The sequence below is a fragment of the Sceloporus occidentalis genome, unplaced genomic scaffold, assembly GCF_023333645.1.
Source record: "Sceloporus occidentalis isolate IW3139 unplaced genomic scaffold, rSceOcc1.0.p SCAF_6, whole genome shotgun sequence".
In the NCBI taxonomy this organism is placed as follows: domain Eukaryota; kingdom Metazoa; phylum Chordata; class Lepidosauria; order Squamata; family Phrynosomatidae; genus Sceloporus; species Sceloporus occidentalis.
Window position 1 is genome coordinate 88,841,651 of NW_028316986.1, and position 26,612 is coordinate 88,868,262.

Genomic DNA, 26,612 nt, shown 5'->3' on the forward strand with positions numbered 1-26,612 from the left:
TTGAAGGAACGCCTCCTCCCATATAGTCCTCCCCATACACTCCGGTCCTCCGGGAAAAACCTCCTACAAATAAGAAAGACCAGATTGGCGGTGACCTCCCAGAGATCTTTCTTCGCCACCGCCCCCAAAATTTGGAATGACCTGCCAGAAGAAATTCACCAACTATCCTCGCTGGAGGTTTTCAAAAAGGTGACAAAAACCCTTCTCTTCCAGCAGGCCTACCCAGACTGAAAGTTGCCCAGAACCAATTGAACCTTTCCCACAGCTCTTTCATCATGGATTGTGCAATAATTGTGATGTGTTGTTATATATTTTAACTGTGTCCTACTATGTAATTTTAAATTTGGGTGGGAGGGTTAGACAGGGTTTTTGTGGGTTTTAATGTTTGATTATTATGTACTATATAATGTTGTTACCCGCCTCGATCCCCAAAATGGAAGAGGCAGGATATAAATAAATATTTCATTCATTCATTCATTCTGATGGTTCAGTGTACACAAACCTTGTTTCTTGCCCAAAATTATTAAAAATATTATGTATAAAAATACCTTTAGACTGTGTGTATAAGGTATATACAAAACATCTACGAATTTCATGTTTAAACTTGTATCCCCTCTCCAAGATATCTTATTTATATATCTATATCTATATCTATATCTATATCTATATATATGCAAATAGTCTAAAATAAAATAAATAAATAAATTTTAAAACCATGAATCCAGAACACTTATGGTCCCAATCATTTTGGATAAGGAAGTCTCAATCTGTAATTCTTAAAGTATAGAAACCTTAAGTCTTACAAGAGAATAGCATAAATGCTACACCATGGAATCATAAATCTTATCCCTGTCAATCACCATGGATATAAATTGTTTTCCAAATAATTATATCCTGTTTATATATTAATCATAACCTATAATGATCATTTCCCCCCCAAATTGCTCTTGATCCAAAGGAGGTTTAAGTCCAGGATGGACTTCTGTAGTATAAATAAAGAATCTGAGTAATATTACACTTGTGTTAAGTGTTAGACTAGAAATAACCAAAACATTGAAAACATTAGAAAATTTCTCAGTACAAAAGTGGCTGAATAGGATATGGCCCATACCTCTTTCAGGAAAATTTACATACAAAGTAAGAGTGGTGGGAGGAGACATAAAAGAAGATACATTTGAGATTATTTTGGGAAGCTCTTTATTGTTTTTATTACTCTTTTAAAATATTTGAATTGTTTTGAATTTTGAACTGTTTTAAATTGTTTAAAATGATTTTAATTCCATGTTGCCCTGACACACTATGATATAGTGCCAGATACAAATATCTGAGTACACAATAATTCTTTAAAAACAATTTTTTAAAAGTTTATTCTTCTTATGGAAGATGTTCAGGCCCAATCTACATGTGCAGAGGAAATAGGCAGTACAGTGCTGAGATGGTGGAATGTTGTGTGTCACTTCATACAAAAGTAGACAACTGTTTCCCAGTCATAGCCACACCTTGACATTCACACCCTTGTCAATGTGTCACAGTTTTACAGCGTCCCATGGTCATAATCTCCACAGACTAGAGCTGGTGTAAGAGGATCATTTTGGAAGAGTTTATTTGTAAAAAAAAGTAGATACTGACAGAAACTTCTTTTTATGGAAGTTAAAGCTATCTATAATTCCTAGTTATGTTGGCTATATGCAGTTTCTAGGTGCCTCTGAGTACCAATCACTGGGGAATGACACTGGGAAATGGCTAGATTTCTCATGTCTTGCCTTTGAGACAATTTTCTTGTTTAGCTGCTGTGACAAACTAGATGTTGGACTTGATATGTGTTCGCTCTAATTCTACAGAGCTCCTCTTAAAGTTCTTATCTAAACATTTTCTTGTATCTATGGATGTGTCCTAAGAAAAATGTATAACAATAAAATAATAACAATAATATAGGCCTGCTTATTCAGTTTGCTCTCAGCTGGAAAAATGTGAACAACATAAGCCAGAACACTGAACCAGTGGCATCACTAGGGGGTGCAGAGGGGTATAGATGACACCAGGTGACACCCCAGAATTGCACCAGGTGACATCTCTCTCTGTGGGCTGAGAAGGAGTGGGCCCCTCCTGACTTCACTGCAATCTTCACTACAGATTTCACTGCACTGGTCTTTTTATGAGGAGGCATCAGACTTCTGTACTTGTTTCTCAAGAAGACAATTATGTTCAGATAGTTCCTTTCATGAAACAACGTGTTTCACCAATGATTCAATAACCTGTCTGCTCATAAAAGTGGTAGAGGAACAGCAGCAGAAGTGATAGGAGGTTGAACCTGGCTCCATGCCAGCTTTTATTTGAATTCCTGGCATTGGGAAGGTCCTCAGAGCCACAGCTTTATGAGAAGGATGGCCTGACTGGGCCTGGCACAGGCGATTTCCCATGACACATCTACCAAGGTGCCCTGCTTTTGAAGACCCTGCCCTAGACATTCATACAAGCCAGTCATTCATGAAATAGGTGGTTCAGAGCCAGCCATATTCTCCTCCCATGGCCACCTTCTCCATCTTCCTGTTGCCACAACTTTCTAAGTTCTTTATGTTTTTCTCACCATGACATGTATCCTATTCTAATGCAACCACTCTGTAGAGCAAAAGGATCTCCTCTGTCCTCTCAGTTTGAGGAGATAAGTGCTAAACAAGCCATTGGGGAAACAATTCTCTACATGCAGTGCTGAGTTGTTTAAAAAATGACTGAGGTGAAATGTGCTAGAGCAAGACTCATTTTTCTGGGCTGATGAGTCACTCACAGTTAAAGACTTGTTCAGTTTCATCCTCATTTGTAATATATGACATGTTATGACAATCACTTGCACAGTATTTGTACTGTGGGAATTTTGAAATAAAAGCTGTGCTTAGGACTTGTACTTTAACTTTGAACCCAACATTCTGGACTGCTCTTGCTTCACCAAAGATCTGCAGAAAGTTCATATTAAATGTTTCAGTTGATATGCATCCAAGAAACCAAGAAGTACTAAGGAAATCTCCTTTAGGGTCAGTTTATCAAACACCTGTTGTAGTGGTCAATATATATATATATATATATATATATATATATATATATATATTAAAAAGTCTGTCTTCTGTCAAACAAATTTGGAGCCAGATAGAATCTTGTCTAAGTGCAGTTGTACCTAGCTGACATTGTTAGTTGCCACTTTCCCCTCTTCAATGCTATATTTATACATACACACACATTTTCATACACATACAAACAGAGAAACAAAGTTGTGCCCATGAAAGCTGGTATAAACTGCTAGGGCAGCTGTGTAACTGAAATGGGCTCAGAAACTGATGGGAAAGGATGTGATGTGAGAAGGGCAGTTATGGGGTTGTTCTCACTAGGTGAAACCCCGCGTTCTGAATCGAATCCAAGGAGTGGCGTTCCTATTAGGATCCGATTTAAACCTAGAACGGTTCTAGAGCAACCCGCAATCGTCTCCACTACAAATCGAATTGTAGAGCGGAATAAAATTTTGATTCGAGTTTTCCTCATTTAACGCGTGTTAAAAAAACACTAGGGTCTGACCTACGTTTTTCCATTGATTCGATTTAGGAACCGGAGCATTTAAATAGGAACGACAGCCTTTGAAATTGCGTTAGATGAATGGGAGGAGCCGAGTGCGATGGGGCTGTCCTTGGGGGAGTTGCCCTTTCTGTCCCCATCCGTCTGGCTGTCGCCATTTTTGCTTCCCTCACCCCTTTGTCCGCTGTGGTCTTTCAATAAGAGATAAGGATTATTTTTATTTTTTATTTTAATGGTTTACAGGCGCTTAATCTCTTCAGCGCTTTAAGCGAGGAGCCTTCCCTTCCCTGCCTGGGTGAGATCAGAGCCCAAGCGGGCTGTCTCTCCCCATGGGGCGTACAAAGCGAATTTAGGGAACCGAAGCTCTTTCCAGAGGAACTATGGGATGGGTTTCGCAGGAAATCCCTGCTTCATGGCTCCCAAGACAGTCCATTCTATTCTATTTCAGTCTATTTAGCCAGTGTTTAAATCTCTCTATTTATCTATCCATCTCTATGTATCCTGTCTGTCTCTCTGTTTGTCCAACCATGTATGTATTTATCTACCCATATACATCTATCTATCTATCTATCTATCTATCTATCTATCTATCTATCTAATTATCCAGTCTATCTCTCTGTCTAGCCAATGTACCTATCTAATTAGTCTGTCTGCATGTCTCTCTCTCTCTCTCTCTCTCTCTCTTTCTCATAGCATAGTAATCGCCAGCGTGTTGAAAGGGGTTTGAGTGCTGGATTATGACTCTTCTCCTTCCCTCCTTGCCATCTCAGACCCAAGGCAGCGATGCCTTCGGTTTGGGAAGGCAAGGAGGGAAAGAGAAATGGCCTGAGCCAACTTCTCCTTCCCTCCTTGCCATCTCAGACCCAAGGCAGCGATGCCTTCGGTTTGGGAAGGCAAGGAGGGAAAGAGAAATGGCCCGAGCCAACTTCTCCTTCCCTCCTTGCCATCTCAGACCCAAGGCAGCGATGCCTTCGGTTTGGGAAGGCAAGGAGGGAAAGAGAAATGGCCCGAGCAACTTCTCCTTCCCTCCTTGCCATCTCAGACCCAAGGCAGCGATGCCTTCGGTTTGGGAAGGCGGGGAGGGAAGGAGAAACGGCCTGAAGTCCCGGCTGCTCAAGCGCCTGCATCTGCCGGTGGATTGCAACCTCCCCTCTGTGTGGGGAGAGCCCATTTCTAACGGAGGAGAGGCAGGAAGGGAAGGCTCCTCTCAAAGAGGCATTCCCTGCCCACTTGGGCTCTGATCTCGCCCAGGCAAGGAAGGGCTCTGATCAATGGGGGGGGGGGGGGATAGAGCCTTTCTCCCTCCATTTCTCAAATGGAATCTGCCTTCTCCTCCAACCCTGGAAAGAGAATCTTTGGGAAGAGTGCTCCCTCCCTGCTTTTCCAGCAGCCTCCTTCATTGATCTCTGGGCTCTCTGAAGGGATTCTCCCTGGCTGTCTTGGGAGACAGGATGCTGCCCTCCAAAACCTATCCCATAGTTCCTCTGGAAAGAGCTTCGCTTTTTGCCAGCAGCCTCCTTCATTGATCTCTGTGCTCTCTGAAGGGATTCTCCCTGGCTGTCAATGAAATGGAAACGATGCCAAAAGATAAATCGCTTCCAAATATTCCGGATTAACGTTACGTCATTCTGACGTACTATTGATTGACAGCTCCAAATAAGGTATGGAGGAGAAGAATCGCTTTATTTAAACACCGATTTCATGCCAAGTAGGAACGCTTGCAGGTAAAAACTTCGATTTAAATAACCAGATGGGAACGATGAACAAAGCGATTCGGATGGCGGGATAAGAACAGTTATTTTGAATCGATTTTATTAAAAACGTTGTATTTTAAATCGTTTCAAATCTTAAGTGGGAACAACCCGAAAGGAAAGTAAATATCTTGGATCTGTATTTCTACACATACAGAAATATCAGTTTTGTACTCTCCAACTTTGCAAAAGATCTGAGCATAGCTAACCTTCAAAACCCACATATTTGTAAGATTTAGAATGATCATTAAAGAAATATATGTACTAAACTCTACTTGCATTTGAAAAATAAACATAACCAAAAACATACATTTGAAAATGCACAGAAGCATGTTTTACACAGGTTGCTGCCACACTGCAGAATTAATGCAATTTGATACCACTTTAACTGTCATGGCTCCATTCCATGAAAGAATGGCATTTGTAGTTTGCTGTGGCACAAGCGGTCTTTCCAACAAAGAAGGCTAAATAGCTTACGAAACTACAAATCCCAGAATTCCTTTTCATTGATCCATGGCAGTTAAAGCAGCGCCAAATTGCATTCAGTGCAGATGTAATCACGATGGAAGATGTATACTTTAAATTGTATATAAGAATGCATTTTTTTCTAATTGTAACTGTTTTTGCAAATATTAAAAGTTTTTTTTTGTGTGTGTGTTATTGTATTGCGTTGGTTTTTAAATTTGCATTAGTTCCTTCTTTCCCCTGTAGTCCTTTTTTTTAAATTAGTTTGCATACTTTTGCCAGGTCAGTTTGTCTTTTTTATTTGTTGCACAATGCATGTTAGAATGCATGTTCACTAATGACACTAAAAATAAATGAAGAAGACAGGACAGGAGAAATAATAAGAATTAGAATTAAAATTAGAAGAAGAAATAAAGGAGAAACAGACAAAGAAGAACATGTATATCAAGGGTGGGCAAAATAAAACCCATTGGTCACAAAAACATGTTTTTTGCACAGAAACCATTTGCTGTGCAAGAAACTTGCTTTCTGTACAGAAAGTGTGTGTGTGTGTGTGTGTGGATGACTTTTAAAAATCCATTTTTCTATTTAGAAACAAACAGTTGAGGATATTCTTTCTATCCCTGCTACTTGTAATTGGGGAAAAATGGGAAACTCTGACAGCCATGTGACATCCTCCAGCCATTTGCGTTTCCAAGAATATGTAGCAACCAGCAGTTAAAGCCAGTTTCAAAAACAATAGTGGCATGTATGAATAGATTAACTCATGGAAAGGGAGTCTCTCTAGGAAGTAAACAGGGTGAACATACACAGCAAGACCTGGAGGAAAGGTTCATAGGCAAAAGATTGTGCCAGGAAGATAAACGCATTTGATGAGGATTTATACCCTGTGAGTATTCTCTGCCAGAGGAACTAAATGCTTCTGTTCCAGCCTGGGGACATTGTTGTTGCCATGCTTCCTTTCCTTATTTCAGAGAATCATCAAGCACCACAAGACTTAGTTCACTGTTGCAAGAATTTAGGTTTGACTCAATAAAATCCTTTATTGATAAGAGCATGTGTCTTGGCCCTGATCTACACTGCACAGTTGCAGCAGTTTGTTGCCACTTTAACTGTGGTGGCACCCTCCTAAAGAATCTTGGGATTTGTAAATCAGGGGAGTGGTTTTCAACTCTCTAGCAGAGAATTCTAAGCACCTCACTGCAAATCTTTGGATTCCATGCCGAGGCCAAGATACTTCAGGACTTTGTGGTCATGATACACTTTCTGTGGCATCCTGAATCATCCATCTCCTGTCACTAAGCAATTTTTACACTTTCAATGCCTCTTTTTAAATAGGATTCCCCTGCCTTCAGTCCATAACACACCTGGTGTCTGACTTCTAATTGGTCTTTCAATAGGGTAGAAGTGTACATAAACCAGAGTCCACAGTAAAAGAAAACATCCTGTAGGGATGTGCTCACTTGCAATATTGTCCACCAGGTACTTCTCATATATAAGGGTGCAATGGGGTGGGTACATGGGGGCATTGTCCCAGCCCATAGGATTTCTGTTCCTCTAATGAAATTTTCCTTCCATCTCAAATCTCTAGCATTGCATGTAGAGAAATCTTGTAGCACTTTGAGACTAACTGAAAGAAAGAAGTTGGCAGCATGAGCTTTTGTAGACTTCAGTCTACTTCCTTAGATGCATTTATGGAGTGGAAGCCAGGCATCTGAAGAAGTAGACTGAAGTCTAGGAAAGCTCATGCTGCCAACTTCTTTCCTTCAGTTGGTCTCAAAGGTGCTTCAAGATCTCTCTACATACTGATTCCACAGACTAAGGCTCTATACAGACAGGCACAAAGCGCTGGCCTATGGGCAGAGTCAGGGCTCAGCATCCTCATGATGGATGCCCTAACCCCATCCTCAGGGTGCCATTTTTGCGCATGCTGGTCCACATGGCATGCACCATCATGATGGGGTGGCTTGTATAGCCACTAACATGGCTATATCTTTGAACTCTAGCATTGCAGTCATTTATAACTTTCACGGGACATTTGGAAATACAGTTAAGGCATTCAAAATGCTTAAGGCAAAGTTACAAGCAAGTTACAAAGGCAATGCTAACATAGCAAATATAAGGGTTCTAGGAGTGTACCAGGATGGTGTAGTGGTTTGAGTGTTGGACTACAACTCTGGGGATCAGGGTTTAATTCCCTGCTTGGCCATGAACACCCATGGGGTGTCCTTAGGTGATTTACATATTCTAAGCCCTAGAAAACCTGTGATAGGTTTGGCTTAGCAGGGACATAGCCAAGGGGGGGGGGTCCGGACCCACCCCCCTTCCATTAGAAAAATGAATGGTGTGTGCTCCTGCGCCGCCGTGCCCAAGCCCCATTATAATGGTGGCACTTAGTGTGGACCCCCCCTTTCTAAAATCCTGGCTACGTCCCTGGGCTTAGGGTTGCCAGGAGTTGGAAATGACTTGAAAGACACAACAACAATGACCACAACAAGATATGGACAATTCTCAACAACTCACTCTCCTGGAGATTGAAGGAAAAGCCCATTTGTGAGGGCAGAATTCTTAGGGAGGAATGCTCTAATTTTGCCCTTCTCCCCATGCCTACATCCTTGTCCATCTTTCAAAAGGACAGCCATCTAGTGATACACTGTATCTCTCGCTTGTTAAAAGAATGCCAATATTTTTTTCAGATCCTCAGCTATCACTAATAAAGGAGTCCAGCCACTCCTTTAGGAATAAGTAGAGCAAAAAACAAACTCATGATCAAGGTGACCATATTTTTAAAAGAGAAAAATGCTGTGTTATCTGGGAGGCTATTAAATTCTGCAAACTTCAGTGTCGGTTTCCAGATTAAAATCCTCCCCTGCCTTTCTGGAGTTTCCATATGCTGTGAGAAGCAGTGCATTCTCCTTTGCACCCCAGTTTGTTGTGTGCTTTCAAGTTGTTTCCAAGAGGTTTACTTGGCAAGTTTTGTTCAGAGGATGTTTGCCATTGCCTTCCTCTGAGGCTGAGAATGTGTGACTTGCCCATTGGGTTTCCATGACTGAGTGGGGATTTGAACCCTGGTTCCCAGAGTCATAAACCAATGCTCAAATCACTACACCACACTAGCTTTTGCTCCCCAATACCGGGTCCGAATATCAACTGGGTGGCCCAAATGATATAGTTGGCCAATGGGGGGGGGGGGGGGGGCTGAAAAGACTCTGCTCCATGAGTCTTTTCTAGTTGCTGAGGCAGACATTGTCAGAATATTTTGTATAGTTGGGCGGTAGAGTGAACTGGAATCACATTTTGAAAGTTCTCCTATACATAAACTTTACTGCAGGAAGAAACTTAGCCCAGCAGTGGTTGATGAATGAAGGAAAAACAGCACAACATATGTATGTGTTTTGAGGGTCTTTTTTTCTTTAACATGAAAACTTTTCAAAATATATTCCCCACCTTTAGACTAAAGTAGTACAATCTAGAATGGTACCATACCATTTTACCATCTCATTCTTCACTGTATGCATAAATAAGGCCTTCGAAAAAGGTCTGCAACCAGTCTGATTCATCTTTGGCAAACAAAGTTTTGTAGATGAAGAATTATTGGGGAGGGGGCTTGTGGCTTGTTCATAATGTTTTGAGAGTTTTAAATAGCAGGGAATCTGGACAGGACAGTCTGGAAGAAGGAGATGACTCTGTGAGCTGGGAATGTATGATGGATGGAGAGTTTGCAGAAAGTTGTCAGGGAGATTTGATAACAGTAGGGGGGGAAAGGATGGTTGCCATGCTTCAGTATGACCAATGCACCTTTTGCTGTTTCTCTTCTAATCTTTACATGTCCAGATGATATGTCCTGTTGATATGCAAATGGACTTTAAATTTCCTGGACTTTGTTAAACTTCCAATTCCCACATTGCCAGCAGGGGAGGGGGAACAGCCTGCAAAATTTACCCTCCTCATACCATCTTAACTAAGGACAGAAACAACAAAATGCAGGCATCTTACTAACATCTCCATTTTTTCCCTCCTGTTTGGTATGTAACATCTTGCCTGATGAAGAAGCCAGTGGAGCTTCAAAAGCTTGCAACAAATATTTAGGTTGGCCAATAAAGCTATCATTGTTTGGTGAATTTTTGTTTGAATGTCCAGATGAGTACACAAAAATTAGCATTTCTAGATTCACAACTACATTATTGGAAATAACTGCCTGATTTCTCAAGTGATCTGCCCTGCATCCATACTGCAGAAATGATCCAGTTTGATACTACTTTAACTGCCACAGTTCAATGCTGTTGAATTCCAGAAATTGTAATTTGTTGTGGCACCAATACTTGCTGACAAAAGAGACTAAATGCCTCACAAAACAACATTTTCCAGAATTCCATACTATTGAGCCATGGCAATTAAAGTGGTGTCAAGCTGGATTTTTTTCTGCAGTGGATATGGAGTCCTAGAAATTGCAACTAATACAGGTTGAGTCTTCCTTGTCTGGAATTCTGAAATCCAAAATACTCCAAAATCCCAAATTGTCCACATGGGTGGCTGAGATAGTGACACCTTTGCTTTCTGATGGTTCAGTTTACACAAATATACAAACTGGCAATGCTGCTGAAAAAACCTCCAGCTAGACAGAAGACAAGAAAGAAAATGAGGCCAGGCCAGAGCTTCACTCCCTGTGGCTTTGTTAACTGAAGATGTCTGTATAGCACTAAAGTGCTTTTCAAGGGAAAACCTCACAAAAAACATGTTGCAGTAGTCAAAAAAGAAGGTGGCTAAGATCCAATTGGTCAGATCCAATTTCTGCAAGAAGGATGGAACACCTAGAGCTGATCATTTCTAGTTACATAGGGTTACATAATTTTGAAAAGGACACATTCATCAATTTACTACTTCAAACCACTGACTTCTATGATGACTTTCACTTCAAGTACTCCTACTATATAAACTGTGGTAATTGCTACTAGAAATATTCCCAACCTTCATTGTATTTAAATAACAACAATTGTAATTGATTTGTTAGTGATATTTAATAATAACAACGATTGATCTGAAACGCAATTGAATTGAAACACCGACATTTTAAAAACCCACCTGGACACATGTTTTAGTTCTGAAAAAGAGGACATATCCAGGAAAAGAAGAACATATTGTGATACTAAATTACAACAGCCACCTGAACCCCTTAGAACAATGCAAGGTCCAGGAGTCTAAATCTGATCATTTATGGAATGTGTAGTCTTATCAGAAAAGGCTTTTTTCTCTCCCTGCCATCTCATAGCAGATCAGCTGCTGTATGGATTGAGGTTCACTCTGTTGGTTTGTGTCCTATTTATGATTCTTAAGCAAAACATATGATTTGCAGCTTGCTTTTAAGCATTTTTACTCAGAATTGATTTCAATGGGTTTTCATTTCCATTGAAATGTGTGTATGTTGAATTGTGGCCTTCCAGGACTGGGTTGTTAATGTGTATCATTACTGTCATTACCTCAGAACTTGGAAAAGTTACTTTCTTGGCCAAGCTCCCAGAATCTCTTCTGCTGGCTGGGAGGCTATTGAAATTCAAAAGGAGTGACATTTCCAGGCTGTGCATTTCCTTCCGACAGGCTTTCCCTGCACTGCCAAAGACTGGTGGTTCCCTTTCCTTGCAGTGAGTTGTCTTCTCTGTCAAAAAAAGAAATGTAAGCAGTGCTGTTTCAGCCACAGCATGTGAGTCCTGTATACCACTCCTGTCACATTTGCTAGGAAAGGGTTAAGAAGAGCCTGGGAGTGTCTTTGGAATCCAGGTTTGTTTATCAGCCAGTTTCTTTCTGGCTCAACAGGTTACTGCTGCCCCTGCTGTTCTCAGCAACTGCAATCTAGGTGGGGCCCCTCTCCTCCCTAGGAGATTTCTCTCCTGAGTAAAAAGCACCAGGCTTACTCACTCACAAAGTGCAGCCTAAAGGTAGTCTCCTGGAAGCAAACCTTTGTGCCTCTCTTCAGGCTTGTTCACTCAATTTCTCCTGCAGGTTTGTCTGCTCAAAATGGTCCGGTGTGGTCTGGCCTGTTGGAGGTGCCGATGGCTCTTGCCCCTTCTCTTGGGCTTAGCCATCATCCTGGGCATCATCGCCTTGGCTGGCAGAGGGTGGCTGGAGTCAGCCGAAGCGCCTTATGTGCGCAAAGCATCACTATGGTGGGACTGCTTCAAATCCAGCCCTGGGGACCTCAACTGGGCATGCAACTCCCTCATGGAGTACAGTAAGTATTTCTAGTTGGCATGCATGTGGGGATATGATAATAGATAAATATTTATTATGGTCACAGACCAACATAATATGGGGATATGTGTGCATGCAGAAATCATGTCTGGACCCATATTCTCAATTCTCCATTTTTTTCCAATTAAAATTGAAAATTGATCACTCTAGCTGATTACAGGGCTATGATTCCACTTTAATTGCCATGACTGCATCCTGTTGGAGCTTAGGTTTTGTCCTTTAGGAAGCAGTGTCCAGAATTTCCAGCCAGAGAACTCTAATGCCTCTACAATTGCCAAGATTTCATGGGCTGCAGCCATGGCAGGTAAAGTGGAATTGTAGAGCTATGACTGTGTAATGGGAAAGGGCCCCTGAAAGGTATTAATCAATTGGGCCCTTAATGGATTGGAATCATGAACAGGGGGACTGAAAAAAGGAGTTTTGCTTGCATAAAGAAACACATGATGAAAGTGGGTTAATCAGTGCTGAATGTGTCTCAGAACATATCTTAAAAAGAGGGTGTATATTGTCCAAAGGGCACATTTGTAATGCTGTAATTTAGAATAAAGAAAAAAAAGAAGATAGGCAGTCTGGGCCTAGGCCTGGAGCTGTGGGAAGCGTTTGCTTATATTTAAGTGTTATCAACAAGTCTTAACCATTGCTGTTAGCAAAAACCGTCACCATTCAGCACAGAAAAAAGAAAGAAGAAGAAGCAAGATTGTGACCTTGTGGGTCTGAATTGTGGAGTTTGGAAAAAGCAGAAATTTGACTCTTCTGTCATTTAAAGGCTGAGTAAAGGAAACCCTAAAGGGACCAGATCCTGTCTGATCTTGGAAGCTAAGCAGGGTTAGTATTTGGATGGGAGACCACCAATAAATACTTGGTGCTGTAGGCTATATTTCAGAGGAAAGAACTGACAAAACCGCCTCTGAATATTCCTCACCTAAGAAAATCCTGTGAAATTCATGGGGCTGCCATAAATCAAGAGGCGACTGGAAGGCACACACACACACATAATGGCAACAAGAGGTGAGTGGTGAGAGGCAAGTATAGCAAAACCACTAGGAGAAGAGGAGTGGGAACAGAGTTAAAAAGCAAGGCCTTCCTTGCTTTCAGTTTGCTCAGTTAAGCATTCTGATGTGTAACGTGAACTACTGTAGCTGCAGCTGGAACAATAGAAAAGAATGTGATTCACTTATGTGAGTAATCCCCCTTTAGCTTCCAAGGCCCTGCCACTCCTTTTACCTGACTGAACTTGTCTTTTATTTTGAGAAGACTTCTCCCTACCATTTGATTATCTGCCAATCTGGACAAAAGGCCTCTTTGACAAGTGATCATTCTATAAGGGAAGAATAACTTTCAGGTGGTCTGGTGACTTAACCTGCCAACTAATGTTTGAAATATAGTTTTCCTTCTTTGTTTCTTAGTGCAATTTCTGAGCAATTTCCCATTAAGAAATGTTAAATTAACACTTTTTTGTTGTTGCATACAATCTTATTGCAAGAAACTGAAACATCTAACATTTCATAATTTGTGTACGTACTATCAATATAGTGGGGGGGGGGGAGTAAAAACATTCAAGAAGTGCAAGGTTTCTTTTCTCTTGCTAGTAAAATGCGCACAAATAGCATTGGATATAAATCCATACCTTTAATCAGTAGGTGCAAGTCACCACCCACAGAGCTATTTATGTGCGAGTAAGGCTTTGTGTACACCCTGTGGAGACATTTTTCTATTCTTGTTTTTCTTAATGCCAACCTTCCATATTACTTCATGTTTCTTTTAAAAACTAGTGCAACTATCAACAATGAAAGAAAACTCAAAAATCTGCAGTTGGACACTACCTTTATAGGAACCAACCAAGAACAATTTCATAAACAATGTGTAAGCTTTTGGGAACTCTTTTTTTTTTTAAAGTTAAAATATAACATTTAATTTTTTTTCACCCTGTGATATCTTTATTGTGCACAATAATGGTTATTACAGTAAAATGATAATCAAATAAGATGGCATTAGAACAATACATGAAAAAAATATTAAAATAAAAGATACCATTAGTAATTCACTGTCATTGGTTTGCACCAAGAGAAGAAAGATGATCACTTATTTGTCACAGACAGAGAGGTACATGGATCAAGCCACAAGAAAAATTGCATTTTCATACACTACTTTCACTCATATACATATTCTGTAGACATTTCTCTCTCTATTATAAACACTTTGACAGGCTAGATAGTAATAAATAGACAGACAGACAGACAGACAGACAGGTACATGCTTTTAACTATTGAGTTCTGTGATTAAACCCAGTCCCTAGATGGGGTTGCAGGTTGTTTCAACAAAGAACGGGCTTGTATTGCAGGGCTTCTGTGTAATCTTAATGTAGAATTGTTTCTGTCTCATAGCAGAAAAATAGAAGAATAACAACAGCAAAGAAGATTAAATGTAGAATACATATTCTAGATGGTGGTTGTCATTGTGTGGCATGGTACACTAGGAGTTAACATAACAAAGAATACGTGCACTTTAGAAGCAGAGAAGCTTTATACTCGAATTAAGCATATTCTCAAATTCTCATCTGCTTTTGGATTGTTAATTATAATCATAATTATATGATTATATAATACATAATCTCCATATATAACCTCAAAAAATCAAACTGGAGGCAAACTTTAAACAAAAAGTGGAATATTGGAATTCAAATCTCATATCCTGAGATGCTATTGTTTTCCTCTATGAAAGAAAGATATGCAGGGGAGTTAAAATATATTTTATCAGATGAGTAGAAATCTTAAACCTCTGATTAACGCTAATATTAATAAAGTGTTTTATGATGAACCTTTGGAAACAGACTTTTGCCAAGATATCTAAGTTCAGCAAAGGGAATATATACACACTTTTCATATTTATTTATTTATTTATTTATTTATTTATTTATTTATTGTATTTATTGCCTCCCATCCCACAAGGGGTCTTAAAGGGATGAACAAATAAACACAATTAAAACAGTACAAAGTAAAGTCGAAGGCTTTCATGGCCAGCATCCATAGTTTTCTGTGGGTTTTTCAGGCTATGTGGCCATGTTCTAGCAGAGTTTCTGACGTTTTGCCAGCATCTGTGGCTGGCATTCTGATGCCAGCCACAGATGCTGGTGAAACGTCAGAAAGAAACTCTGCTAGAACATGGCCACATAGCCCGAAACCCCCCCCCCCCCCAAAACAGTACAAACATTTAAACAATTAAATATATATTAAAATACTCCTTAAAAACTTTTTAAAACAGTCTAAATACAATCGTAGAAAACAATTTTAAAACAATTAAGATAAGAGAGAGCAACTTTAAATGTTAAAGGCCATGCAGAACAGCACTTTATAAGGTGCCTGCCGGAAGCGCAAAAAAGATGGAACCACTCTAACTTCCTTTGGTAGAGAGTTGGGAGTTAGGGTGCTGCTACAGAGAAAGTCCTGCTATGTGTATATGCCAACTTCAAAGGGTGTTGGGACATTCAACAGGGCCTCCTCCGATGACACACTCAAATTTAGGCCAATCCCATATGGAAGGAGCTGATCTTTCAAGTGTCCTGGACCCAAATCTTTTTGGGCTTGGTTGGTTAAAACAGCACTTGGAAGCCAATGCAATTTTCATAAGACTGGTGTTACATGGTCTTTGAAATGTACACCTGACACCAGTCTTGCTGCTGCATTATGTTGCACTTTTGGTTGTGTTCCACAGCCAAAAATGGTTTCAGTAAGAGAGAACAAAGAAGAAGCTTTGTATCCATATTTTCACTTGGAAAACCACATTTATTATGACACACCTTGTTATATATTGGAAGTCTTTAAACAGAGGCTGGATGGCCATCTGTTGGGTATGTTTTGATTGAGAGTTCCTGCATGGCAGGGGGTTGGACTGAATGGCCCTTGTGGTCTCTTCCAACTCTATGATTCTATGATATTGAGGCACATACATTTGTGCTGTGAGTCAGTGCAAATGGGGAGGGAGGCACAGAAGAGTGGTCTAGGTTTCTTCTCCTTCCCACCAAATCTGCCAACACTATTACTCCATTTTCCTGTCACTGAAAATAAATAAGGCTAAGCAGAAACCTAAAGGCTTTGATTCAGAGAGCGATCTATGAATATTTGCACAGGGAATATATATTGGTAGCTCTAAAAACAAACCATTAATTGTGTGTCAGGGATGGGAATCCTGCAGCTCTCCGGGTGTTAGATTACTCCTCCCAGCAGTCCCAAAAGCCATATCCAATAATTAGGAATACTGGAAGTTGCAGTTCAGCAACACCTGGAGGGCCATACCATTCCCACCTCTGGGTAAATGAATATGCACAAAATGGTGACTGGGAGTGTGGTGACAAGCCTTTACTGGATCTAAATCTATTCAAGTGAAGGTCAGAAGTGATCTTAAGCTGATGGAATGAAACTTGTGTGGGCTTTTTCTACACTGTCACCTGTGAAACATATATGACAGGATTTGCCTGCAAACAAAACAACATAGTATAGAGAAGCAAGAAAGTTTAGTACACACAGACAATATTCTTCATACTGTGCTGTTTTGTTGAAACAGTTTATGATCACGGAGCTATTGCTAATCTGGGCATGTAGGTTACTACAAAAATAGTGGCAGAGGTTTAACTGTGAAAAAACCTTACTTAAGATGCAATTATCTTTTATAATAGGGTTTCATCTGTTTTATTATTTACTTCAGTAATTTGTATGTAATCATATCTTGAAGTAGTACTTGTGTTAAAGAACTGTGCTGGGTAACAATCTTTTGTAGGAAAGTTAGGCAACATTGAATAAGTTTGCTTTACTTCTCATTTGCAAAGGCTATAGTAGCTATAGTAGCATATGCATTCTTAGGAGTTTATCACAATGGGGCTAATTTTGGCATTAAAGGGAGAATAAACTGCATTTAAAGCATTCTGCAAATAAAGAGAAAATGGTGATTATCACACGCAATAGTGCAAATAAAGTGATACTGAAAATGCATTGTTGCTGAAACCCCAAAAGTAAAAAGATGCATGTTAATGCTTGTTTGTGACCACTTTAACGGTGGTTTTTGTGTGATGTGTGAAATTGTTTTGTGTATTTATGCTATTTTTCCGGGATATCCACAGGATAAACTTCTGATCTCCTTTGTGTGATAAACTCCTTAGAGGCATCTGTGAAGGCAGCCTAGAATTTCCAGTTTGTTTTCATAATTTACTCTTAAGTCTTAGGTGCAAAAAATTGTGAAGTTACGCAAATTTCAGCTGAGGCAAAGACAGAGCAAATTGAAATTCTTGTCACTGCAAGGCAACCTTTCTCCTGTCTATAATTTTGTTGCCCGAAGTCTGTAATGTAGCATAAACCAGGGCAGGGTATGTCCTTGGAATGTGAAATGTTTTGGTCAACACTAGATTCCAAATCAAGAAGTGTACTAATACTCAAAATGGAAATATAATGGAGGAGGGCTTTGAAATATGGGTAACATACAGGGACAATCCTCCACCCCTCTGTAATAGAATCTGAAACATCTTTCAAGTTCCAGCAATGATACTACAAAGGTAACATAAGCAAAGAGCTATGTGGGGTCAGGGAAGGAAAACTGATGAAAAGTTGGGCCTGGGCAGACTTTTGACACTTGAGACATATCATGATCACCTCATACATCCATTGGATGTTACTATGTTCAGTTCAGTGTAAAAGTAAAAGGTGCAGGCTGTGTGAGATTTCCAAATGACTCCAGGTAAATAAGCCCTTGTAGAAAATTCCCATTTATGTCTATAGATGCTGAAATGTCAGGCAAACAGCATGAAATGTGGGGACTAGACATCCTCTGGTGTTGTTATTATTCTATGTCTTCAAGTCATTTCCAACTTAAGGAGACACTAAGGGGAAACTATCAGGGGGTTTTCTTGGCAAAATTTGTTCAGAGAAGTTTTATCATTGCCTTCTCCTGAGGCTGAGAGTATGTGACCTGACCAAGGTCTCCCAGTCGGTTTCATGGCCGAGTGGGGAGTCAAATCCTTTTCTTTAGAATCATAGTCCAACACACAAACCATTACACTATGTTGGCTGTCCTTTATTATTAAAGAGATGGGTGACTATTCTTGGGCTTTCCCCCTACAGCCTCTTTATTTTGTACTGAGCAAATCTGTATATTTTAGAGATGCCACTTTTCAAAGTGTGATTGGATCAAAGTGCTTTGAGATCTGGATGTTAGTTTGGTGCTTGCAAACTAATGCCACCAGGTAGCCTAGATGTATAACAATAAACCACTTGATCTGCACAAGTGCTATAGAACTTCTGGCATTGTTGTTGTGTGCCTTCAAGTCCTTTCAAAGTTAGGTTCATCATATCATAGGGTTTTCTGGGCAAGGTTTGTTCATAGGGGTTTATCTTTGCCTTCCTCTCAGGCTGAGAGATTATGATTTACCAAGGTCACCCAATGGATTTCCATGGCTGGGTGAGAATTTGAACCCTGGTCTCATAATATCATAGTCCAATGCTCAAACCACTACACCATGATGGCATTACTTGCATGTATCTTTTGCTTGTATGGAGGGGTAATGAATGAAGTGTGGAACAGTGGATTTGTCATTGCCCAAATGACAGTGGGGTAAAAAGAGTTATAATTATAAGCTGTACCCAGCTCATACTCAACTTTCCCTCCACCCTTCCCAATTATAAGGATGCTAACTTCAAAAAATACTGTCTTGGTAATGGAAACCATCATTGACCACTGATTCTTATTCAAGTTTATCCTTGTTAAATATGAATCTTGCAGACAGCAAGTGAAAACCTTGTACAGAGAGAAACAATTTAGGAGTGTCTCGGTTGCCATAATGATGCTGATGATGACGATCCTATGAGTGTTACAAAAAGATTTGGATAAAATCTTAGCTCTTCCACCACCTTATGTGTGTTTGTATTCAGTTTTCCTAACACGCTTGTTCAGTCTTTAATCCAGAGTACTTTCTAATACTGCAATTAACTTTATAACAAAGAATGGCCTAAATTGTTACATGGAAGTCATCTTCATAAACTGTCGTAGTTAATGATTCAGTGTAGGTTGAAATAGCCTGACTTAGTCTTGGTCTTTCATTTTATTTATTGACTGTTACTAATGCTTATGGTGGCAAAACCGAGGCAAGGAAGGTGTGGCCTCCAGATTGATTGCTGGGCAGCATTCCCATCAGACCTAGCCAGCTTAGCCAAGGATGGAGTGTGGGAGTTGCCATCCAATACAATACTGAGATGGGCTCCACATTCCCAATCTTTGTTGTGAAAGCCTTGATTTAATGCTATCCAACATAGTTTATGTATAACATAGTGGAAGATGGGGTGGGGCGGCAGTGACCCTATAAAAATGGCACCAGGGGCTGCAGTCAGCCTACAATCACACTTTCCTCTTGCAGAAAGCTACCAAGTTGAGAAATGAAAGATTTGTTTAATGACTCCTGAAACCCATGAATGTGGGTTCACTCTCATCCTCTATCCAACACTTTCCTACAGATTGCTCCCCTTTTCCAAAGTGGCATCCTAGGAATCCTGGGGCTTGTGGTTTGATGAAGTACTAGAGCTCTCTGACTAAATTCTAAATCTGCACCCTAAACTGTAAATCCCAGGATACATTTTCCATACAGCTGGAGGTGTGCATCCTTTCCCAGAACCAAGTGGTTTTAGAACAACTACGAACTGAGCTAGACTCTTCAGCTAAGCTTAAAAACTATGTACGCAGGATTGCAAACTCACAGAAATGTCTCAAACATGCTGTCCCAGAAGGTTAACTATTGGGATCTCCTCTGCCCAGGATTCCTTTCACATTAGCAATAGCAATAGCAATAGCAAAACATCACATGATGATAGTGTTATGGTTCCACTTTAACTGCCATGGCTGCTGCCTGTAGAATTCTGGGATTTATAGTTTGAGGAGAAATATTTAGAATTCTCAGCTTTAGTGCCTTTAATGCTTTCATTGTAAATGTATGATATTTATTAAGTTCTACAATTTATATTGTTCAAACAGAGCAATCTACAGTATTTTACTAGACTCCAAATCCAGTTGCTTGTCCCATTAAGAGTAGAACCCAGTCAATTGCTGAATGGTATGTCAACAATTACATAAACCCCATTGCTTCACTGGGTCTTCTCTAGTTTGGACCTCTTGTTGTGTGCCTTTAAGTCATTTCTGACTCATGGCAACCCTGTCACAGCTGTGTATTGGCAAGATTTGTTCAGAGGGGGTTTGTTTTTGCCTTCTTCAGAGGCTGAGAGTGTGTGACTTCCTCAAGGTCACCCAGCGAGTTTCCATGGCTGAGCAGAGATTCAAAACCTGGTTTCTAGACAGTCAAACTCTCTAGTTAGGACTAAAAGTTAGATTTAGGCCCAGGCACTAAAATGAAGACTTCTTACACATTTTATTCAACACTGAGATACTTTGTTAACAATTTAGATATAGCAGAGGATCTTTGTAAAAACAAACACTGTGTGAAAAATAATGTTTCACTTGTTCTTTCTGCCTATTTCTGCCTTACTATTTTTCCTTCTTCTTCAAAGGTTGGGGTAAAGCAGCTGCTGCTACATACCTGGTTGGCTTTGTCATCCTGTGTATCTGCTTCTGCCTGGCAGTCATAGCGTTTTCCCTTGAAATACTGCGGTGGAATTTTGTTCGAGGAATTGGAGGCTTGCTCTTCGTTGTTGGTAAGGCTGCAGCTAAGCAACTGGTTTTTAAATATTTTCTTGTCACTTGTGTTACCTCCCCAAAATTTCTTCTCTTGTCCTATGGTGAATTATAATTTTTGTAAAAAGTCTTAGACAAGACTGGACTTGTATTAATCCAGAAGTGTTCAACATTATAACAATTAGAGTTAAATATATGGTATATCTAAGATTTGTGACAGCACATGTGCACACTAACATTTTTTTAAAGCCAATACTTTAAATTTGTCACATGTACAACTTGTAGACTGTCCAATGTTTTCTTTTCTTTTGTTTGTTTTTAAAAGACACAACATGAAAAGAAAAATAAATAGCCACAGTTCTTGCTCCAAGGGCCCCAAAGTGATTCATGACTATTACAATTGCAGTTTTTAAAAAGTAACTTTTATTTTTCCATTTGCTAGCTTTTTAACTAAAGCCCTCTGAATGCTACAAGCCACCAGACAGTGGAATCAAACAAACTCTCTTTGAATCTACATCATTTTTGTCAGGTTGACATTCAGCAAACGGCATGAGACAACAGCATAGATCATCGCATCATTGCAGTTTAATATTTAATATATAGCATGTTAATACACACTCACAAACACACAATATATTGTACCTTTGGTATAGAAATTCTTGATTTTTATGGTGAGTCTCTGTGTCAGCAGGATGTTAAAGTCACTGCTTTGGCAACTTTCCTAGATCTGGGGGATTATCACAAGTCTTATTAACACCACAAAAATATATCATGGCATATTTAATTGTCATTGTCTCCAATAAAATAAAATAAAATTATATACTGAACCTTGTAGATTAATCATTGTTGAGAATTCTTTGTTAGATATCTGATTACAAGTGTTCTCAAAGAGAATGACAGATAAACTGTTAACCTCTGGCCAGTGGAGACTAATGTGCATCAATTGTGTATCTCCTAGTGGGCTAAGAAGTCATTGAAAACACCTTAAATAAATAAACCAAATACTGAATTAAAAACATTACTTTATCTGCTGTCAGAACATACTTGTGATGACTCCCAAATATCCCCTGTTGGCTGTGGCAAAACCAGTTAGCAACTGTGATATGAGACATATGGCTTGCTCCAAATACTTGTGTATGAAAGCAATCCTGAATTATATTTATTCTCTTCTTTCTCTTTAGCCGCTTTCCAGATTCTGGGCTTGGTCATCTATCCAGTGATGTACACAGAAGACATTCCACTGACAGGAAGCAACATGTTCAGCTGGGCCTATGGCTTTGGCTGGGCAAGCACAGTGATAGCGATAGGTTGTGCATTCTTTTTCTGCTGTCTGCCCAACTGGGAAGACGAAGTCCTGGGGAATATAAAACCCTATGGGTACAATGATGTGGAACGTATTTGATTTGAGGACAGTAGAAAATTGTTTTGAATATTTTTTTCTGCTTTGTGGCAGGAAATCAGTGCTTGTATTACCATTCTTTCATTTGATAACAGAATTTTGTGCTAATAACCAAGCCACAAAAATACCACAAAGTTGTGTGCTATCTTTAAAAAGTTAGCAAATATTATTATGGCATGAGATTCCATGGACTATAGTTCACTTCATAGTCTCTGAACACTTATGCCAGAATAAAATTATTTTAAGTCTTTAAGGTGCTGTGGCTTTTCATTGTTTTTGCTGCAACAGACAAGCACAGCTACCTACCTGAAGATGGATGCAAACTTTTTTAGGTATATACACATTTTCATATCTAATCACAGTTTAATTACAGGAAAAAGAAGACATTGCACTGTATTTTGGTAGCTCCTTTTTAATATTGCCCTTTTAAAAATAATTGTCTTAATAATTATTGCTCATGCAGTTCATTTCTATATGGTAATGCCTTACTGAATAAATTGATAAAGAATATTTTGGAACTTTTTGGACAGCACAACTCTTAAATTTTGTTTTATGTCTGTTGCTAAGGAAGTCTATACAATAACAGAACTCTGAGGGTAGGTTTTAGGATGACAGTGTGGTTACAACAAAACAATGTATCTGAAAATGCTTTTGAAAAAGCACAGAATAAATGTATATAGATTTAGCATGCAATCTGCTAACCGCTCTTTTTTATTCATTCCCCCCTCTTTTTGTTTGTTTGTTAATGCAGCTTGTGCTAGAGCAGTGCTTGGAGCAGTATAGCCAAAATGAATATTATATTCAATTAGTTACTAGTTGTTGTCAATTAAATTCTAAGTATGAGGATTACAGTACTTTCTGTGCAAGACAAGTATAACACAAATGGTTGTTCTGTAGGTCTAAGGCACAAATTAATTTCACTTGCAATTGTGAAGGAGTGGTAAATTTCCCAGCAGAATATTCAATGTGTTTCACAAGTAAGAGATTTTAAAGCGTGATAGGAAAGAACCTCACTGATGTACCTGTAATACATTTCCCTCCCAGTATGTGGCATAATTTTATCTTTACTTGAACGACCTCAACAGAAAAACATCCTGGAATAAACTGTTTTTTCTAAGAAGTCTGAAGTATCTTTTCTTGACACGAAAAGTGTAATAAAGTAAATAAACAAATATTCCCCATTCTCCTTCCATATAGCAGAAAAATCACAATATAATTTGGATCCCTCTCTGGGATGAGAATGCTGACTGATAGATAGTAGTTGAAAATATCCATAAGATAATGTTATAAAATGGTTGTATTAGTGCTTAAGCACATGATACAATTTTGTACATCAAATTATTTACCAGTTGCATACATTTTAATCTGCTAGCACCATCTATCCAGTTGATGACATGTACAATGCATTCTTAGGTGTGTCTACTCAGAAGTAAAATTCAGCGTTACTCCCAGGTAAGCTTGTAGAGGATTGGAGTCATGTCCTACTGAATTCACTTGAAGATATAAGCATTTCCTAAGGGTCCTACTTTGAAAATCCTACTTTGGGATTTAAAACTGTAACTTTGACTAGAATTTGATGTCTAATTTACATTGTAGTGGCTAATAAAGGATATCCTATTCTGAATTCAGAAGATGAGTATTTTTAGATCTCAGATTCTAAATAGTATTATTAGTAGCAGATAGGATTTAAAAGTCACCACTTCAAACAAGGATTAAACTATTATGTCTTCAGACTTGACCATCATGTATGAATACTTCCTTTTATATTAAAATGTAAAACATAGCATATAAAACTTACGCTTACAATGACAGCTATTTGAATAAAGCATGTTACTAAGAGAAGTGGTATGTCAAATATATGGTTTTGTTGTATACCTTGTTATAGGAACTCTTTTGTATTTGCAGAAATGTTGTACAGTGCAATTTATAATTTCAAAATGGCTACTGTATGTGTTTATAATTCACTGTTTAAAAGAATCCATCCATGGTTGAATAAACTCATTAATAAAGATTGCTCAAGCCATACAAGTTGTTTTTATGGAAATTTACATTTATTTCAGTAATCTTAAATGGTTTTTTAAAAATATCTTTATTCAAAATATATAACAATGACAAACAGACAGACAAATACCAAGAAAAGAGAAATGAGACATACATTTTTATCATCTAAAAAAACAACATAAGAATCATATATCATTTTTAACCTTAACCTTACATATCTTACATACATCTTCATCCTTACCGTAATTTAAAAATCATTATATCAACTGTTGTCAAACAAAAACATCTTCCACAGCCTCATACAGAATCAAACCAAAGAAACAATCCTTCTCTAAACTCTTTACCCATTCATCATTCTTACATTCTCTCCTTTCTTCTTAGAGTTTCCTTTAAATTTACCTTCTCTATATCTTTTCTTCCTACTTCATCCTTCTCTCATTACCATACTCATTAGTTTAAATGGTTTTTAAAAATATGTGTGATTATGGGCTAATTGGATATTAAATGACACAACAACAGACAACATAAGAACGTCAACAGTTTTTGTTCAAAGGCAGGACATAAATTCAATAAATGTATTTTTTCAAAATTTGCTGGGTTTTGTAAATGTCTATACTTAACAGATTTTGCAAAACAGACAGTCCATTTTCCTTGGAGTAAGCTGCACTGAATTTGTTGGGACTTAGGGCTGAAACAGATGGCTGTAAAGGGGTGGCTTAATGCCCCCCCCCTTTGAGCACTGACCGCAGCCCCAATCTAGCATTTTTCCAGTTCAAAAAGAAGCAGCAAAATGCTGCTTCTTTTGGGCGCAGAAAAAAGGTGTCCTTCCCACCACGGCTGTGTTTTTTCCATGTTTCTGTGGCACGGTATGTATAAACACCATGCCACAGAAACACTGTGTCACATGCCTGCTGTGTGGTCAGTGGGGTAGCGTCATGCCAGCTTGGGGGTGGCATTGGTACATGCGGCGTGTGTATGTCATGCCCCCACATCACCCTGAAGCTGGTGTTTTTTGCTGGTCTTGCTTTGCCCCTTAGTCCCAGAACATGCAACCTGGTGTGTGAGTTTGGCTCCTGGCAATGTGCACCAAGCAATGTTGTTTAGTGGAAAGGTGACAGCATGCCTGCAACCCTAAGGGCCAAATTCAGGCTTTGCTTCTTTTCTTCACCATGGACCACCCTTTAAACATCTTGATGCTGTAGATCATGAAGACTTATGTTATAAAACCCTAAAGTACATCAGGTATTTATTTAATGTTGCTCAGTACACTTAAATGAATAAAATACCTTTTAAAATTTTGATCTTTTTGTTAGAAGTGCAACAATACTTAGCACTGAAGAGTGAAGCATGTCCCAGAGGGGCCAGTAGAAATAGGGTTAGATAGCTTTACCCAAAATGTGTTCCCTCCTTGTCTACTTATCCTGATGTAAACAGATAATTCTTAGGGATATTTTTATTCTTCTTCTCTTCCTGCCAATCCTCCTCAGCTGTTCCCTTGAATGAAGCTAGATTAGATAGCACCCTGCATAACATTTTTATCTTTAAAAAATATTATTTAGGAGTAGCCATGTGATTGTGCAGCAAAATACAATAAGATCCAAAATCTACAAGCAGTGATATGTTTCTTGGGCCAACTCCAAACCACAAAATACATGTTGCAAGCTTTTGAAGCTTCATTGGTTTCTTCATTAGGAAAAGTTTCATTAGGCAAAATTAAAAATCACACAGGAGAAAAATGATGATAATGTTTCTGCCTAAGATGTCGTAGGTAAGATAGTATTGAGGGATTTCCCAAAATGGAGGGATTTTCAATTGGGGGCATTCCATTATACGATGTTGCCATGGCAGCTAAACTGGATCATAGTGCTATAACTGTAGTGTGAATGGGCCGCAAGACATACAGGTTGGAATCTTGCTGGTAACTTAATGCAGGCATGAACTGGGTTTATAGCCATTTATGTTATTTTATGGGGGGGGGGGCATAAAAAGAGGTGTTCCGTAGCTCATCTGCAGTGGACAGAGAAGTACAGAATGGAGAAGGAGGTGTGACAGGCTGGGGTGGGATGGGGAAAACCAATTCTTTTGTTTTCTCAGAAGCTTTCCTTTCTGGAAAAATTAAAAATAGGGAAATATTAAAAATGGATGCTGGAAAATTTTATTTTGGAATGATGAATAAAACATAATATTTTAGGTGTGCTTACATATTTATTCACCTCCCATCATCTCTAAAAGCCATATAACAGGAAGACCCTTTTGTAAGATAATGTAAGTACATTAAACTACACAGTAGCTGAAAGCCACAACAATATATAAAATAATCAAGAGAAACATAATAACATAGGGGCTGTACAGACGAGTGACATGCAGCCGTCCCTTTCCTGGCTGTGGCCCCGATCTTGTTTCTAGAGCACAAAAAGGAGCACCAAAACTGGCTCCTTTTTGCACCCTCCAACAGGTGCTATAGCCATGGCGGTGTGGCTTTATGACACCTCTTTGGTGCTGCATCATGTGGATGCAGCACTGGAGGG

At 39.1% G+C, this 26,612-nt stretch overlaps 1 protein-coding gene across 1 annotated transcript in view; it reads left to right on the forward strand.

The window, feature by feature from the left end:
- The window catches only part of LOC149311069 (p53 apoptosis effector related to PMP-22-like), a 45,935-nt gene extending 21,836 nt beyond the window's left edge, over positions 1-24,099 (forward strand). The window contains exons 2-4 of the mRNA XM_089530290.1: positions 11,775-12,003; positions 20,561-20,704; positions 21,866-24,099. Coding sequence (XP_089386416.1) covers positions 11,775-12,003; positions 20,561-20,704; positions 21,866-22,086 — 594 coding nt within the window. The 3' untranslated portion in view covers positions 22,087-24,099. The remainder of the gene's footprint in view (positions 1-11,774; positions 12,004-20,560; positions 20,705-21,865) is intronic.
- The last annotated feature ends 2,513 nt before the right edge of the window (positions 24,100-26,612 follow it).